The sequence below is a fragment of the Neofelis nebulosa genome, chromosome 14, assembly GCF_028018385.1.
Source record: "Neofelis nebulosa isolate mNeoNeb1 chromosome 14, mNeoNeb1.pri, whole genome shotgun sequence".
Taxonomy (NCBI): domain Eukaryota; kingdom Metazoa; phylum Chordata; class Mammalia; order Carnivora; family Felidae; genus Neofelis; species Neofelis nebulosa.
This window is the reverse complement of record NC_080795.1, coordinates 39,051,181-39,069,597: the sequence shown is the minus strand read 5'-3', so window position 1 is coordinate 39,069,597 and position 18,417 is coordinate 39,051,181. Positions and strand designations below refer to the sequence as shown.

At 43.2% G+C, this 18,417-nt stretch overlaps 1 protein-coding gene across 9 annotated transcripts in view; it reads left to right on the top strand.

The window, feature by feature from the left end:
- The window catches only part of RUNX1T1 (RUNX1 partner transcriptional co-repressor 1), a 142,519-nt gene that overhangs the window by 122,778 nt on the left and 1,324 nt on the right, over positions 1 to 18,417 (top strand). For all 9 annotated transcript variants that reach the window (XM_058698546.1, XM_058698537.1, XM_058698540.1 and 6 more), the window contains 2 exons: positions 1,830 to 2,020; positions 15,645 to 18,417. The exon at positions 15,645 to 18,417 is cut by the window's right edge and continues 1,324 nt beyond it. In XM_058698546.1, the coding sequence (XP_058554529.1) occupies positions 1,830 to 2,020; positions 15,645 to 15,920 (467 nt within the window). In that variant the 3' untranslated portion in view covers positions 15,921 to 18,417. The remainder of the gene's footprint in view (positions 1 to 1,829; positions 2,021 to 15,644) is intronic.

The window sequence follows — 18,417 nt, the reverse complement described above, 5'->3', positions numbered from 1 at the left end:
GTCCTACCAACTCTCTTTGCTGATCTGTATGTGCCTGTGGGATTAGAATAGGAATGCATAATTTAAATATAAATTGCCTGATTTGCATACACAATTAGTCAAGCTACAGCTTTGATCGTAAGCAAAAATTATTGTCCTGTATTACCACTTAGATAGAATTTTAATTCACCTTGAATATTCAAACTAAATTAGACCCTGGCTGTATAGTTAGAAGGGCAGTACTTCCCTGGTCCCCCAGGTCGTTTACGGTAGAGTAATAAAGGCATCTTTTCACCTCCTGGTGAAGAACGTGCTTCCAACTCTGTGCAGTGCTCTGTTTCTGTCCAGATTTTAAATGGCATCTCTCTTAAAGCAACCAACAAAGGCTTAACATATTTTAGTTAATATTTCCGGTCTGGATCCTTCCCTTATATTTTAGTTTGTAAAAACATAGGAGACAGTAAACTGCAAGTGAAAGGACTTCAGATATAATGTTGTTAAAGGGACAGAAGCTACAAAAGTCATGACAGCTAATTAATAGTGGAAGGCTTCTGATGATCCTCAAGTCCTGGACTGTAGATGTGTGGAATAAACCACAGACGTGTAAGAAACCATAGGAGTATTTGCATCTCTTACATTTTTAATCTACAGTAAAACATTTTTATTAGGAATCTATGTTTTTAATTAAACAGAACATTTAATTAAGGTGCTTTTTAAGTGGGTGAAACAATTAAGTGCAAACACTTGAATGAAACATGTCATAATTAGTTTTAATAGAGTGTTAATTGGTACTAGGTTTGCCAAGTTAATAATTACTGCTTATTAAATTTTCAATTAATCATTGTCATTTTGCTTTGAATAAAGATGAAAATTAGATAAACTAATTTAGGGGGAGGATATTTTCCCTTGTTAATTGGAACAGTTAATTTTTTTTAATGGAAATTACTTGTTTTAGTTGTCAATCTCATATTGTACATTAGTCAAATCTTTGCACCCTTTCCACAGCCAAAAATAAAGAGCTAATTTGACACCTTGCAGGTTTCCAGGCAGGCCTGATTGTTTTGGCCTCTGGTAGGGTTCAATTACATTTGTCTAGTGCAACAGTTGGTTAGGTGAGGCTGTATATGTGTTCAATTGAATAGGTGGACGACGGCTTAAAATATGGAAATGAGAAAATGATTTTTAAAAATCCCTATCATTCAGTCTGTACAGACATATATCCACATTACTCAAGAAATGCCTTAAGAAAAAGAGAAGCTGGATCATCTGTTTCATCACGGATTGTCTTTACAGGGTCTACACTGTTCAGTTGCCATCTGAATGCCCTTTCACTACTGTGCTGTATGTTTCACCAGCAAAGTAATTGTTAGCACTTATACGTGTAGATGCGTAAAGTCTCTCCCCTTCCTATTTTTGTTTTGAAAGCTTTACTCATGCGCTCCCTATGTGCATATTACCCCATAGCATTGTGGCAAACCACCTTAATGTAAATGTCTGAATTATCCAGAAAGGTTTCTTGTGGTCATTTTGTCCTTTAACTCTTTACGTTTGGTGTCATAATCATTTCTGAAGGTACTGGCTTGGTAGAAAAGTGGTAGTGATGCTACATTAGTTTAAAAAATATTCCCAGACACGCAAGTTAAAGGGGAAAACAAAAAATCTCACTCTTTGTTTTCCTAAACGAATTTCCAAAATCTGCTGGCTTTTTAGACAGCCAGGAGAACTGCCCAATACCTGGGATTGAGAGTCATGCCTGTACTATAGAATTCTGTTTACCAGCAATCAGTATCCAAGGTCCCGCGCTAACAGGGAAATCTTCTCTTGTCCCGTGTGGCCTGCCCCGCACGCAGAGGAGGCGGTCAACGAGGTGAAGCGCCAGGCGATGACCGAGCTGCAGAAGGCCGTGTCTGAGGCCGAGCGGAAAGCCCACGACATGATCACGACCGAGCGCGCCAAGATGGAGCGCACGGTGGCTGAGGCCAAGCGGCAGGCGGCGGAGGACGCGCTGGCCGTCATCAATCAGCAGGAGGATTCGAGCGAGGTGAGGTGCTAGGGGGAGCTTCCAGGGCACGCAGGGCGTTTCCGCCAGTCCGAGCACTTGGTTTTGATTCCAGGAGGTCACAAGTAAAAGCGGGTACTGGCTTTTAGACAAACCGATCTGCAGGGGCAAAATGAGAATAATCTGGGTGGGGGCAGGGGGGGGGGGGTTGTCCCGGCACTTGTGGAATCCATTAAGAGCTGATCAAATGTTGTCTAAAAGCACAACTCTGCCAAGAAAAGGTTTTTAATATATTTGGTGGGTAATAGATTCAAGTGAAATTCTCATAGCTTCTTAGCACTCGGCTGTGGGCACACATGTATGTCAGTGTGTGTGTGCGCACGCGCGCGCGGTGTGTGTGGTTTCCTTCTAATACAAGGGGTTTAAAAGAGACGTCCTGTGCAAACGTGCTCTCCCAAGATATGACATGGCTGGGATCACAGCCACCCCCTTAACCATTGGTCCTAAAGTCCAGCGTGAAAACAGCACCTGCCTCAATTCAACATTTCTGAGAGATCTTCTTTCTGCACGATCTGTTTCTCCCCTTATTTGTAATAACCATTATGCGAGTCATTTCATAGCATAACATCACAGTCGTCACAATATCATTTGGTATTATTTCAGCATATTAAAACACACACACGCACACATAGCCCAAATGGCTCAAGGATCTGGGAAGTAACTAACACACAGTACCTAACAGTGCTATTTAAAATAGAGCCCGTAACATCGGAACAACGTAGTGATGCTTCGCATTAATGAATGCAGTGCCACAATCCCCGCCACCCCGCAGTAACTTTAGATAAAGGGCTGTAGTGAGCTAGTCTCACCAAGCTGAACTAGCAAGGGCGTCAACTGATAAATCAATGGTCTACTACAATACATATCTATAATTTGTGAAGGAGAGTAAGAATTTAATTTGTACCAGGCTTTTCTGTAGATGAAAGACCCTGCGGGAATCACTCCATGCCCAGAGTTTCTATTTAATGTGTAGCAGATGAATAACAAGGGGACAAAAGGAATTGATTTTCAACATTGGAAAGTTTCTCAGGAAAAGAGGGACAAAGAGAAGTTTATCTACCCTTTAACTGCTGACTTTTCCGTTGTCGAATTAAGCTAGACATAAATTCAATTTTATTTGGCATCTTGTGGCTAAGATATTTAAGGATCTTGTTTTGTGTGTGTGTGTGTGTGTGTTTTAAATGTCTATTAACGTGTTTTGGAGAGAATTTGTCCTGCTCCATTTAAGTTAGTAATACCATGAAGCATGGTTGGTGCCTTCCCTAAAACATTATCACTTTCACAAGGACACATTAGGGTGGTTATGTATGGTAAGAGTATTTTGTAGGCCACTAAATTCTAAAGGTAAATGTTTAAGAAGAAATTGAGAACTAAGTTTTTGTATTTGGCAAATAACAATGCTGTATTCCTTTAGTGTCTAAGAGCTTTGTGCTTTCATTCCTAATACTTACCCAGAAAAATATGTGATCTTGACACTAACATTTAGCATCATAAGACTATGGCAGGGCACCTGGTGGCTCAGTCAGTGAAGCGTGTGACTCTTGGTTTTGACCCAAGTCATGATCTCACAGCTTGTGGGTTCGAGCCCCGCTTTGGGCTCTGCGCTGATGGTGCAGAGCTTGCTTACCTCCCTCTCTACCCCTGCCCAGCTTGTGTGCTCATGCGCTCTCTCTCAGAAAATGAATAAATAGACATTTAAAAAATTACGGCGTATCGGCTAGTAGCTGTAAGTAGTAGATAGGATAGAATACCCTGGGTATGAATGATCTTCTGTAGCAGTTGTTTTTTTCTTTCTTTCTTTTTGGATCTCTTAGGAGACTTTAATCTAGAACTGTCTTTAATCTGCAATATAGCACTACCCTTGTCTTAAGCGACATGTTGCCAAGGGTTTCAAGGTAGACTCTGCTAGGAGAAAGGGCTTGAAATTCAGAAGACCAAATATAATTTCTGGCCCTATCTCTTACAATTCTGTGACTTTGAGAAAGCCACCAAGCATCTAAAAGCTTTGGTCTTCTTACCGTGTTGTCACTATGAATGAAAGTGTCTCCTACAGTGGCCAGAACCTTGAGACATGATCATTTTATCATCTTGCCGGTGCGGAAAGTCACCTGACGTGGCTAGGACACGGCAGAAACAAAGCTGGAACTCGTAGCATGCTGTCAGTCCTTATGGTGTTCCGTAGCTACAACAAGGATCTTTCCATAAGGACCAGTAAGGTCATTTTTGGATGCAGATAACCTGAAAGGCAACTTAGGTCTGATTTCTTCATTTTAACCTGCTGTACCTCTTTCAAGACTTGGAGTGGGATGGAGGGCTTGATCCCTCGAATAATTGAGTTTCTTTTCTTCGAAAGCAATGTAAACACGGTCCTGAGAATAGCAGAGCAAAAGATGGAAGAGAGATCCGTTGGAATGAAGCTGAGACCCCTCTAGACTGGGACAGGAGTCTATAAGATAAAGATGGTTCGACCAAGGACTTGACAGAGAAGTAAAGGTTAATCCAGTAGCCCTAAATTAATGTTATGAATTCTCCTGAGGAATGACAATGTCCAAGAACAGTCTAAATGCCTGGTGGTAAGTTTAGGCAGCTCTATCTTTTGCCCACATTTATAGGTAAATATTTTTATTTCCCCCTCAGAAACCCTTCTACTTTGTGAGGGGGACAAAACTTTGAATCCAGCATGTTATTTTTCTCGACCCTGCCCTTCCCTCACACTGAGCAATGTACACCTTTTCATAGAAATGACCTGATAGAAGCCACCCCAGAAGTGATGTTTGCAAATCACCTCAAGTTTCGAAAGTTCCCTGAGCCCCTCTGGGGCTGAGCCAGGACAACTTTGGCTTCCTTGGGCTAGAGTAGAGCTCCCTATTCCAGCATTGCAACATGGTTGGCCCCAGGGTGGGAATCTGTTAGGCCGGGACTGCGTGGCCCAGCTGATTTGCAAAGACAGTACAGGTACTTCTCAGAATTCTTTTCTGTCGTTCTAGGCAGGGGGTTTTCTTGAGTTTTAGCCACTCAACCCTAAATAAGACCCACATAGTATTGTGTTTTAGAAGTTTGATAAGTTGTTCTTTGTTTTCTTAGAAAAGAACGTAAGAGGTCTGGCCACCATAGTGATTGGTTGGAGAAAGAACATACTCCCATTAAGTGTAGGAAACATTGATTTAGAAACTGCACTAAGAAACTAATGGGCATTTGTTGAAAAAAAAAAAAAAAAGTCATGTTTGTGACCTGCCCAGGGCAGTTTGTTATTCAATACATATAACTCTAAATCACTCACATCCATGTTTTCATTTATTCTTTTTTGTTTTAATGTTTATTTTTGAGAGGGGGGGGGGGCACGAGTGGGGGAGGGGCAGGGGGCACGGGACAGAGGATCTGAAGCGGGCTCTGTGCTGACAGGAGAGAGTCCCATGTGGGGCTTAAACTTACAAACCATGAGACAAGGCCCTGAGCCAAAGTCGGACGCTTAACCGACTGAGCCACCCGGGTACCACTCATTTATTCTTTCAATAACCAAGTTTTGAGCTTTTATTCTATGTCAGGGATGGTGCTGGGCACTGAGGGGACCTCTGCTTTCATGCTGACTACAGTTCATTAGAGGAGGTAAATCACTAACCAAATATAAGCGTCTTGACACGTTTAAGTGTGGAAGCTTCCAGAAATTAAGTTCCTTTCATCTGATATTTAAGAGGACAATAAGGAACTGGTCAGCGGCTGCTCTCCATCTCACTGCACCCTCCGTGGCCTCATCACTGTCTCCCTGGGCAAGGGGCATGTTGGTGCCTCTGTGCAGGAAGAAGAGGACAGGTGGGGAAAAGAAGCTCTGCCAGGTTTTGAAAACAGGAGGGCTATGAGAGTGTTTTGGAAGGATCACTCAGGCTGCCGTGTGGAGAGAGATTAGAGGAAACTAAAAGGAGGGACCAATCTGTGTGAGGAGGCAGATGGGGATGAAGATAGTTGGTAGTGGCTCCGGGGGTGGAGAAAACTGTAGATGTTGGCTGGGAACCCTTGAGATAAAATGGGCAGGATTTCATGACTGGTCGGCTGTCAAGGAAGAAGAGGGAGTCCGGAAGACGGGGTTGGGAAATACACATCAGATAATCCTACTTGGACAGTCTTCAGAAACTTGCTGGCTTTGATCTGCCCAAGGTGGGGGGTGGGGGGGGTGGGGGGAGCTTATTTGGGGGCGGAGTGGGAGTAGGGGCTTGGTAGAAGAGGGAACCTTCCTTATTTTTTGTGCATAAACAACACAAGTTAAAAAATTTTAGGAAGCTCAGATCAGTTACTGAATCCAGCTAGACAGATTGTCTCTGAATCAGAAAGGGTAAACAGAGCACAAACTCTTAAGTCATGCTGTTTAATGTGAAAATCAGGATAGTATATAAAGGTAGGGTACAGGGTGACCATACCTCCCAGTTTGAGTGACACAATCCCAGTTTATCCCTGTTGTCCCCTGTGATTACTGAGTGGTCCCTTTTATTCTCAAGTGTTCTGGTTTATATGATGAATTATATGGTCACACCACTTGAAGGCCATTTTCAGGCGATTTGATGGTCCTCTTTGGCTAGCAAAGCTCAGAGACAGGTGCTTGGGGCAGAAGGAATCTGAGAGGAGGACCTGAATTCTGGCTCCAGCTCATTAGCATATCAGGCGTCCTTGGGTGGGTCCTTTCACTCCTGTCAACCTCCATTTCTTCTTAAGGAATGCGATGTTACTTGCTTACCTCAGAGGGTTGTTTAGAAGTTTTTGTTTGGTTTTGTTTTTTATTGATGGTTGACACACAACGTTTAGATTTTTTTACACCTACAGTTTAATTCACAGTGTTCTGAGAGCTGTAACGCAAGGCATCTTTATCAACTGATACTTCCCACAGTCCTTCATCACAAGACACGCTAAACTTTCTGATTGCCACAAGGCTTTTTCTCCCTTCTCTCCCTTAATTTGAAGTCACCCCCTATTACAGACATTACCCATGTCTTATGTAGGTCACAAATGATCTAGAGCATCCAAATCTGTAAAAATGCATATGTAGATAATATAAATGCACAAAATAGTATTCTCCTCCTCAGAGGAACTTCGAGAAGGAATCTGAGCTCCAAATCAGAAGAACAGATCTCTAGACCGAGTTTCTTCTGAGCTATTTGTGTTAAGGACACATGCCCATGTATACTTCTTTCTATGATTTCAGAGTTTCTACCTGTTTTCACACATGAACAATGAACCTAATGCCCATTCTGCTTCGGAAAACTAGTGGTTCTGAAAAAGTAGGCAGTAAAGAATGGAGATGTTTCGGGGCGCCTGGGTGGCTCAGTCGGTTAAGTGGCTGAGACTTCGGCTCAGGTCACGATCTCGCGGTCCGTGAGTTCGAGCCCCGCGTCGGGCTCTGTGCTGACAGCTCGGAGCCTGGAGCCTGTTTCCGATTCTGTGTCTCCCTCTCTCTCACCCTCCCCCGTTCATGCTCTGTCTCTGTCTGTCTCAAAAATAAATAAACGTTAAAAAAAATTTTTTTTTAAAAAAGAATGGAGATGTTTCTAGAAAGAGGAGACAAGGATTGAAAATATGGAACTGGGGAGAAGAGCAGGAGGAAGTGCAGAGTCAGGAATAAATAGGCACAGGTATTACCTGTAGGAGGGCCATGTGATTTATCATCCAGACGGGGACTCTTCCGAGTAGAAGGGGTGATTCCCACCAGGGCCAGCTGTCCTGGGTGCCCTGAAATCCCGGTCGGCATAGTTCAGGGGCGGGAGGTGGGGGTGGCGAGGAGGCAGAAAGTGTGTTTTGCCTGAGGTGAAATGGGCAGACCTACAGCGAAAGTTTAATTCTGCACCTGGCGTGGTTAAAAACTGCCTTTTATACTTTCTGTGCTTCGGTGCATTTAGTCTTCCTGTGAGTTCAGGTAGAGTAGAAAGTGCTGTTGTCCTCGTTTTGCAGCCAAGAAAAGCCGAGTCCCGGGAGGTGAGGCCTTTGCTCGGGGTCTCAGCCCTAAGTGTGAGCTGGCCCTCAGCCCGGACTGTCTGCCTCTCAGGCCACCTTCTCAATAGCCACGTGACGGGAATTTTTTCCCTCGATGGCATATTAGTCTATCTGTTTCCTCATTGGACTTCCTTCACATTATTCCTCCCTGGTTCTCTAAGTTTACCTGGGTTTATAGGTAAAGGTATAGGTTTATAATACCAACTGTTACTAGAACGATGCTGCACTTGGGGCAGACATCTAAGCAATATGATACTTTCTGTACTTTCTCTCTCTCTCTCTCTCTCTCTCTCTTTCTTCAGTGTATTAACGTTTTGCACCGAGAATACACTGCCAGCATTAGGGTGAATAAAAAAACAATTTTGCCGAATCTCGCCATCTTAAACTCTCATGTTTTCGTATTCATGTCTGGTTCCCAGACACATATAGTTTTTTCCCAGTGACCGTTGTCAGATTGGGTCGATTTCCAAACAGTCTGCTACAACTCTTCTTTGAGCTCCATAACCTATTCTAGCATAGGGGATCGAAGCAATGACTAGAAGTGGGCATAGAACAGAGAGTAAGTAATTGTACTGTTCTAATAGTTTTGAGTTTTAAGCCACCAAATTAAAGCCACCACCCCCCTCCAATTAAAATGGCCTTTATTTACTTTTCCTACATAGGTACAGAACTACACAGTTTACATTAATGTTGAACATCTTTGTGGCACTTAAAGAAAAACACTGATCAAATCTTTACACTTTGTATTTCCAGAACCTGCTAAGCCCTGACAGTTTGAGCAAGTCACTCTGAGAGGTTCATGTTCTTTACTCCTTCTAGAAACGGCAGAACTACCCCCAGTGGACCCTGTGCATTAGGTTCCAAATAATAGAAACTCCACCTGAGTGGACACTGTAGAATTAGTTACCATGTAGTTATAGCACAGGAGTCTGTCAGCATGGTTCTTATAAGGCCGTCATGATCCTGCCAGACCCATCAATCCCGGAACAGTTGGGAGCTCTCCGAGCGTAAGCTATGATTCCATGTTACAATAAGATTTTGTTGTTGTTGTTTCATATCAAAAGGCCAGGTGTTTGTATCCATAGACTTTCACAGTATAGTGGATGGAGCACTGGACCTTGAATGGTCTGCATTGGCTTACGTGTCGGAGCTTTGGTTTTCACATCTATAAAACTAGCATAATGTTTATGTGACTCAATTTGTAAGGTTCTTGAGAGATGCCGAGTAGATGTATATCAGAACCAAGCCACCTTCCAAGTGAGCAGTGTGTGTGTGTGTGTGTGTGTGTGTGTGTGTGTGTGTGTATGAATGATAGAGAGAGATGAAAAACCAGTTAAGAAGCTGTTCTAACAGGGGCACCTGGGTGGCTCAGTCAGTTGAGCATCCGACTTCGGCTCAGGTTCCCATACAGGTATAGACCGCATGATATTGCAGTCCGTGGGTTTGAGCCCCGCGTCGGGCTGTGTGCTGACAGCTCGGAGCCTGGAGCCTGCTTTGGATTCTATGTCTCCCTCTCTCTCTGTCCCTCCCCTGCTCATGCTCCTTCTCTCTCTCTCTCTCAAAAATAAAGATTAAAAAAAAAAAACAAAAAAAACAAAGAAGCTATTCTAACAGAAAGGGCAGGGAAGGAACTTGGATAGTAACCATAAGCTTGAAAACCTGGGAAGAGAACCCACGGAGGCAAGATCCATGGGGGTTGGCACTGAGTTGTTGCAGGGGCTAAAGAAAGAGGAGTTTCCAATAAGATGACAAAGTCTTGAACTTGAATGTTGCCAACGACTAAAGTAGACCACACCAGAGAATCAGGTTTAGGGAATACTGACCTGGGTGACAGGAGCATCCTGGTGGAGCTCCAGAACTGGCAGCTGATAGTAGCTCAGGAAGGAAATTAAGGGCTGGAGAAACAGGTTGGAGTATCATTTTCTTACAGCTGATAGTTGAAACCATGAGGGCTGACAAGGGAGAGCGTAGGAAGCGAAAGATTTTCTTTTCTTTACGCCAGCTTCCCCCTCTTGCCAAATATTTAGAGGGAAATGAACAAACAGAAGAAAAAAAGAGGTACCAGTGTAACAAACAGAATTGTAGTATATCAAAACAAAAGTTAGAGGGAATTTCAACGAGGGGAATTCAAAAAGGAGGAGTGGAGAAATAAATGGCCACTAATGGTGAATCTTTATAAGGTTTGAGGACAGTAAGGGTACAGAAAATGTGGTCACTGATGAAGTGTAAGGGGAGGTAAGCTAATGTTTTTTCTATGATGTAGCTGTCAGTGCCTCTGGAGGGAGGCATGGGGCAATGAGCTTTCTAATTCTAAAGATTGTGCTGTGGGAGGATTGTAGATAGTTTCTTCCGGCCAGTGCCGGGAGGTGCTACTTCCTTCCGTTTTATTCAGGACTTTCTGAACATCAGGCACTGTGCTTACCACTGACATCCTCCTGAACAACATGCAGTAATTACTCCTGTGTGGCAGGTACCTCCCTGAGAGGTTAAGAAACTTGCCTGTGGTTTTAAGGCCACCAAATGGCAGAGTTGGAAGTAAGACCCAAGACGGGCTGACTGAAGCCATTCAAAATTGGCGGCCATTTTTCACTGCACGCCATGAATACCTTGTCTTTGGTGCGCTTGCTTCCTGTGCCAGTCTGTCTTTGCTTTTAGCAATTAAGCACGCTTCCTACCTCATTCCTGCTAAAACAGGCTCCAAGAAGTACGTGAAATGGACTGAGTGTGGCACTTTGGGAAATGTGTTTGGTTTGCAGTCCAAAGACCTGGGTGAATCACACCTTGGCTGTGTAATTTCATATTTGTGTTACTTGAGGCAAATCATTTACTGTACAAGTTACTTATTCTTTGGGCCTCAGTTTCCCAAGCTGCAAAATGTTTTTGAAAGTGGGTTTTTTTTTTTTTTAAATTTTTTTTTTAATGTTTATTTATTTTTGGGACAGAGACAGACAGAGCATGAACGGGGGAGGGGCAGAGAGAGAGGGAGACACAGAATCGGAAGCAGGCTCCAGGCTCTGAGCCATCAGCCCAGAGCCCGACGCGGGGCTCGAACTCACGAACCGTGAGATCGTGACCTGAGCCGAAGTCGGACGCTCAACCGACTGAGCCACCCAGGCGCCCCTTTGAAAGTGGTTTTAAAATGTACAGTGCAGTGCAAATGTAAGATGTGATCCTACTGTGGATTGAAGCCCGTGTGTGGGAGACTTCTTTACATTTGGGGAATTTTAATTGTAATCATTCTACTTCATTCATTGAGCATCATTTGCATGTAGACATTTTCTGGAGACTTTTAGGTGAGTACAGACCCGGAGAAACTTAGAGCAATCAGGAGACCATGTTTTGTTTCCTGGAAAAGGAATTTCCAACAGTAAGAACCAGCAAGGATATTATTTTTCAGGTGGGGCTATGGAATACCATTCTCTGTGTATCTAAAATAAGAAGAAGGAAATAATTTTGTTCTTAGGGAGGAAGAGAATTGCTGGTGTGGAACCAAGTAGCAGCAATCTTTGACAGGCGGCTCTGGCATTAAAAAGCTCCGTTCATCATTTCCCTTTCCATCTGTAGTATTAGGACATTTAGCAAAAGGGAGGGTTGTGTTCAGCCTCATTTTCTTCATCTGAGTCACAGCCTAACTTTGGTCTATGGCTGACTCCCATTTTTTGGATCGGGGGAAAATATTCCTTATGCCAAAAAGGGAATAATAATATCACAAATAAGGGAAGACTTTGCCATGAATTTGGGGAATGAAATTTGCTATGAAATGGTATTCTTGAGCTTTCTACACTGTTAACGGTAATTCCATTGCCAGCATCGTTCTTCAGAGTACTGGAAGGGAAGCTTAGTTATATGATGGATGGACGGATGGGAGAAAGAAAGAGAAAGGAAAAGGAAAGTAGGGAGGGAGGAAAGAAAGGAATGGATAACTATCAGGAAATACTAGCCTGAATCGAAAAAAGCATGCATTGAAAAATATAAAATTAGGTTAAACCATCATTGATAGTACCCCTGGGTATTAGACACAATTTTCACTTTCCACCTTTGTGAACAGCAGAAAGCTTGGAAACTTAGAATGATCCAAATTAGGGTACTCACAAGATTGTACACTTTCCACTGTCCCCAGAAGTGTGACTGTTGAGTGGCTGAATGCCCCTGGTCAGGCATCAGTCTTGCAAGTATGGATGAGCCAACAGGAAATTTGGTAGAGCTACCCAAGAGAAGTACATTAATGGAAACCGCTTTGTCTGTTTTCTAATGAACTTTTACCAAGGAACATGCACTTTGGAGGTTTTGGTTGTTGTTGAACAGTCGCGCTAAAGTTCCTGCACATTCGTTGTGATGCAATGTTAAGAGCAGTAAAAATACGTAGTCCCCCTCCCACCCCCCCCCCCCCCCAGCTCATTTGAATTGTTCTTTGTTGTACTTTCCTACAGCTGAAGGTTGTTTCTGTCCCAGGGGTGGGTGGGAAATGAATGGAATCGAACAGCTTCAGAATGGAACTAGAAGGAAAACCAGCCAGAGCTCTTGAATCCTGGGTCAGAACCCGGTGACGCCAGGCAAGAAAGCTCAACTCCCAGCAGCTTCATGATCCAAAACATCTGTTTCTATATTTGGCATAATTCCACTTTTTTATTTATAAAATTGTTCCCATCTTTGAAAAACACTTTAAAAACTAAAGAAGTTCCCGTTCTGTCCCTTCTTTCCACTCCCCAGCACATGCATTTGTAATTACCTGGTTTCGTCTGTGTGTTTAATCAGCTTCCATCGAGAAGGTGGCCTGCATCTGATTTCAATCTGAAGGAGCCATCGAGTGCTGGGCAGTTACCACCCTCATGTCTGCCAAACTGTGCCTCTGCCAGAAAAAGGATAAGACTCACACCAGGGTATTTCCTAAAGAAGCCACTTGCCTCAGATTAGATGTTTAATTTCCTTAAAATATTGTTTTGGATCCAGGTCTCTGTTCTCTAATTGGGATTTTCTGATATAATTTAGGAATTTTGCTTATGTGCTGAGTTTGTTCCAGGATCCAGCTGGCATCATTCGAAATGCCCAAACCTCAAGGAAGCAAACTTCACTGTGGGCACCAAGCATCATGCCTCACCACTCTGAAGGCTGGGCCAGGCTCACGCTGCTCAGGTCTTTGTGGGATCGTTATACACGCAAAGTGATTGGTTAATTTTGACAGAGGAGGGCTTCTAGGTCTGGTAGAAGCCTCTAATCCAGAGGTACACATCCCTTGAAATATTTTCCTGGTTAAATTCAATTAAAGGAGAAATAATTTACTTTGTTTTAATTCTTTCTTTCTTCCTTTCTTTCAAGTTTATTTATTTTGAGAGAGAGCACACACACACACACACACACACACACACACACACACACACAAGCAAGTTGGGGAGGGGCAGAGAGAGAAGGAAAGAGAATCCCAGGCCCATGGTTCGGGGCTTAAACCCATGAACTGAGAGATCATGACCTGAGCCGAAATCAAGAGTGGGAAACACCCAACTGACTGAGCCACGCAAGCGCCCCTCCGTTTTTATTTATAGTAACATCTAAACCAAGTTTCTGAATATTCCTCAACTGTGTTCCCTTAAAACACCTCCCACTGACCGTAGTTTGAGATGTTAAATTTTCTCCGCCCTTCTCTGGGCCACAATTATGTAGCTGAGTTCTAAGTTTCAAACAAGAGTTCTAGAGTTTAGAGGCTCCTAGCACTTAAAAGACTGTGGAAGCCCTTTTTGTTTTTGTTTTTGTTTTTTTTTTTAGCAAAACTGGATTGACTGCTAAAAATCCCTTTGCGTATTTTGGACACTGGTAAAACCATACACACCAGGGTCATGGGCTGCAAGAGCCTTTGAAAAGGTTTTTTTTTTTTTTTTTTTTTTAAAGATTTTCTTTATTTATTTGAGAGAGAGAGTAGGGAAGGAGGAGCAGAGGGAGAAGGAGAATCTTAAGCAGGCTCCACGCCCAGCTCTGAGCCCGACACAGGACTCAGTCCTACAAACCGTGAGATCGTGACCCGAGCCAAAATCAAGAGTCGGGCACTTAACCTCCTGAGCCACCCAGGCGCCTCTAAAAAGGTGTTTTAATTGTGATACAACCACATACCAGTCAGCTGGGTTGGGGTTACTGGAGTATAGTCGGAAGTGTTGCCAGAAAATGAAACCAAGGAAGGTATGGAATACAAAAGATTAATGGCACAATGCTAAACTCGCTTGGGAATGGTTTTGTCAGAGGGATCACAGGCATTTAAAGTTGGCTTCCTGACCTTCTGCCACTTCCTCCAAGGGCCTCCTCCGAGGGCATAGCAGCCTCCTTTGTACCTAAGGTCTCTCCTGTACAGTTGCTTTTCTATCTCTGGTGTGTCTGCGCCCTGATTCATGCTGTGTTTATCTCAAGGTTTAAATCTTAGAGGCAACCTCATTTCTGCTCTCCCCTCTCCTGTGAAGCAGCCCCGGAGATTGCCAGTGGACTCGCCAGGGTCCTGGTGGTTAGTTTCCTCTACTTTTCTAACTACTCAGAGTTGCTGAGTTGAAAGCGTGCTGCAAAGGAACCCCGGCAGCCCGGAAGCGTCGCATGCAAGTGGAGCCATTATTTATTTACCCGGTTTTAGTGTTTGCAGCTTTCAAAGCCAAATTAGGTGTAGTCTGATTGATTCATTTTGCAGATATTTATTGAGCACCTGCTATATAGCAGGCACTGTTCTGAGTGCTTAGAGTATATTGGGCAAAAAAAACCCAAACCAGCGACCCTCTCCTCCAGGGAGCTGAAGCGAACTAGCTTGTTTGGAGCTTGTCCTCCCATGTGGTTGTCGGGTGCCCCAGAACCTGGTTGCAGTGAGGGAGCGGAAAATAGAATCCTCTGGGTGCTCTTCTGTTGCGTGATGTTTCTTGGAATGTAATGGGCAGTTCTCACAGTTCTTCTGTGATTCCTGCTGGTATCTAGAGGCAAGGAGCTTCTGCCAGGAGCGATGTATGTGTCTGACCACGGCGGTATTGGTATCAGAGGGGGAAGAAATGTACAGGCTGCAGTTGTCGGTAGGGGGGAGCAGACTTTAGGTGTTAGAAGATAAGCAAACCTGAAGGGAAGGGATTTTATAGGAAAAACAGAAAGCCTCAACCAGTTCGTTAGGTATACTGGCGGTTGGTAGAAAAGTTTCGGCAATCACACCAAAACCTTTCGTCTTCTTTTTCTGTTGTTGTTCTGCAGTTTTTATGTTTTCATTTGGAGAAAGACAGAGACAGTGCGAGTGGGGGAGGGGCAGAGAGAGAGAGAGAGGGAGAGGGAGAGGGAGAGGGAGAGACTGAGAATCCCAAGCAGGCTCCCCACTGCCAGCACAGAGGCCAACGCGGGGTTCAAAGTCATGAAAACCATGAGAGCAGGACCTGAGCTGAAACCAAGAGTCAGACGCTTAACCCATGGAGCCGCCCAGGCGCCCCCACCCCCACCCCCCACCCCCGGCAACCTGTGTCTTCTGTGCGCTTAGTGTGCCCACATACACCCGGCCCTGGATCTGCCATGCTTCCCGTAACGTTCTTGCAAAAGAAGGAGGCAGCGCCGCCTAGCTCGTTGTCAGACTTTGACCTCGACGAGGTGTTCACTGGGGATTTTGCTTTCTTCTGCCTTCTCCCTGCAGAGTTGCTGGAATTGCGGCCGCAAGGCGAGCGAGACCTGCAGCGGCTGTAACACGGCCCGGTACTGTGGCTCCTTCTGCCAGCACAAAGACTGGGAGAAACACCACCACATCTGTGGACAGACCCTGCAGGCCCAGCAGCAGGGGGACACGCCTGCGGTCAGCTCCTCTGTCACGCCCAACAGCGGGGCCGGGAGCCCCATGGACACACCACCAGCAGCCACCCCGAGGTCGACCACCCCGGGGACCCCTTCTACCATAGAGACAACCCCTCGCTAGATGGGAGCTCAGAACTGTCAGAGGAACGACAACCCAACCGACACGAAACCAATTCTTCATCCTCAGACGCTCAACGTGGTTTTTTTTTTTTTTTTGGTTTGTTTCTAGATGAACTATCCTATTTCAGTCCTTCAGCAAGAGAGAACCTAACTGTATCTTGAGGCAGTAGTAAAACAGAGGGCCAGTAACGGGTCGTAATGACTTATTGTGGATAACAAAGATATCTTTTCCTTACAGAACTGAAAAGAGAGCAGAGAATATAACCTGAAATGATAGATTTGACCTCCTCCCTGTTATTTTCCAGTAGCTGGGATTTTAAACTAGATGACCTCATTAACCGATGCTTTACCAAACAGCAAACCAAGAGATTGCTAATTGCTGTTGAAAGCAAAAATGCTAATATTAAAAGTCACAATGTTCTTTATATACAATAATGGAAAAAAAAAAAAAAGAGGAAAACCCTCAAGGGCATGAGCATTGGCTACAGCGGTAGACATTTTAACAAGAAGATGAATGGCGTCCGTGGGTTGCTAACTGAACTTTGAAGACCCGCTACAAAACGCGCAGATGTGTAGCATATTGGAAGGAGACACAGATGTTCGGGGGTTTTTTTTCCTGTTTCTGAAAAGAAATAATAATATCCAGGTCAACAGAATGAAAAATGAAAGATGATTTGCAGTGGGATGTATGAATACAGCAGCAAGAAAAAAAAATGCCATAGTACAAAAGGCTCCTTTATATATATATACATATATATATATGTATATATATATGTGTATATACACACACACACACACACACACACACACACACAAGTAAGAGACTCAGCCTGCAGTTAATTAGCATTCTGGCAGCTTTGACATCAGCCAGCTGCCCTAAATAACCCTTCAACGTTTCTTCACTTTTGCAAGGTTCCACAGAGTAAGACATTGGGTCTATTCCAGCTCATTCATTTTATATTGAAAAATAATTAAAAAAAAAAAAAATGGTGGCTCCAGCTCCAGCCCCTTTCCAAATTTTTCCAACCCCACCCTGTTTGGATTTTTAATTAAAAACTAGTAGTTCTCTTGGTGTTAAAACACTTCTGTCCTGTGAGGTTTCCCAATGGTGTTTTTCTTGTAAATGTGTTGGACAAAGTGAAGATGCATTGTAGTTTAACCATATGCCCACATTTAGTCTCTTTATTCCTAGTTGGTGAGAAACCTGTATCTTTCTATGCTGCTTTTATATCTGTATGTATTAGTGATATTTCTCTAGTAGTTCGGAAAAAAAAAAAAAAAGACAAAAAAAAAGACTCTTTTTTTGGTTGTCCTCAAGAAAAGAAAAGAAAAAAAGGCTATCTTTCGGAGCTGCTATTTCACTCTCTTATAGGATTTTTTTTCCTGAAAACCAGCATGCTTCACGGAATGCTAACATATTGGTGTTTTTGTAAGAGGGATGTACATAAATGTATTTTGCACTGTCACGAGACTCCCTAGGCATGCTTTTTTTTTTTTTTTTGAGCAAACTCTTTTTAAATATGCTAGAGCCATTTCACCAAGTTTAGCTGTAGCATAGAGTAGTAGTGGAATTTTTCTTTCCTTTTTTTTTTTTTTTTCCTTTTTTGGAAAAATCATTATTAGGGACTTTTTAAAAAAAAATAAAATAACAAGATATCCTACTTAAAAAAAAAAAAGACAGTGCATGCATATTGCTGTAAGGTTGTTTAAGTATTTCTAATTTTACAAAAAAAAAAAAAAAAAAAAGATAAATCATTAGAGCTCCAAATGCTGAGGTGTAGACTGACAGCTTTAACACTGCTGAATGCCAGGTTATACAGTATTCTTACAAAAAGGGAAGTCAGCCAAAGACTGATCTGATGGACCAAAATCGGAATTTTGAAAAGCACCAGTACTATTTTCCAAATGATCAGCAGGTTAAACATGTTCAGCAAGGTATAGTGTGACTCCATTAACCCTTCGTTGTCCAGGGTCCAGACCAGAACTACTTGTTAGTTTTGAAAACAGTAGCCCAGGATGTGGTTGTGTGCTTTAGAGAAAGTCAGCAGTACTGCAGGCTGTGTAGACAACCAAAGTTTTCGAGGCTGGGAAGACGCTTCTCCACACACATACGTACATACGCACACCAGGCATTTATTTAGAAATCGAAAACAACCCGTTGGCTTTGTTTTGGCTCTTCTACCTTTTTCTTTTCATGTTGTCCTTGGATACAGTTTCACGTGGCTTTTAAGTATCTGCATAGAGGCAATTCTAAATCGGTTCTCTTTGAGTCTCTTAAACCTAACATTTTTAGCATTTCCCCCTATATTTTCGTATACAGGTTGGTTTTACTTTTGTTTGGGTGGTATTTTTTTTTTTTTAATGGCTTTTTAGTTTAGCAAGTTTTGATGAGCAAATAAATGCATCTATCTGCATGTTGGAGGTCCATCTGCCAGCACACCTGCTAAAAGCGAAATGAAAGCACATAACCAGGCTCTGAATGGGTTCTATTTTATCAT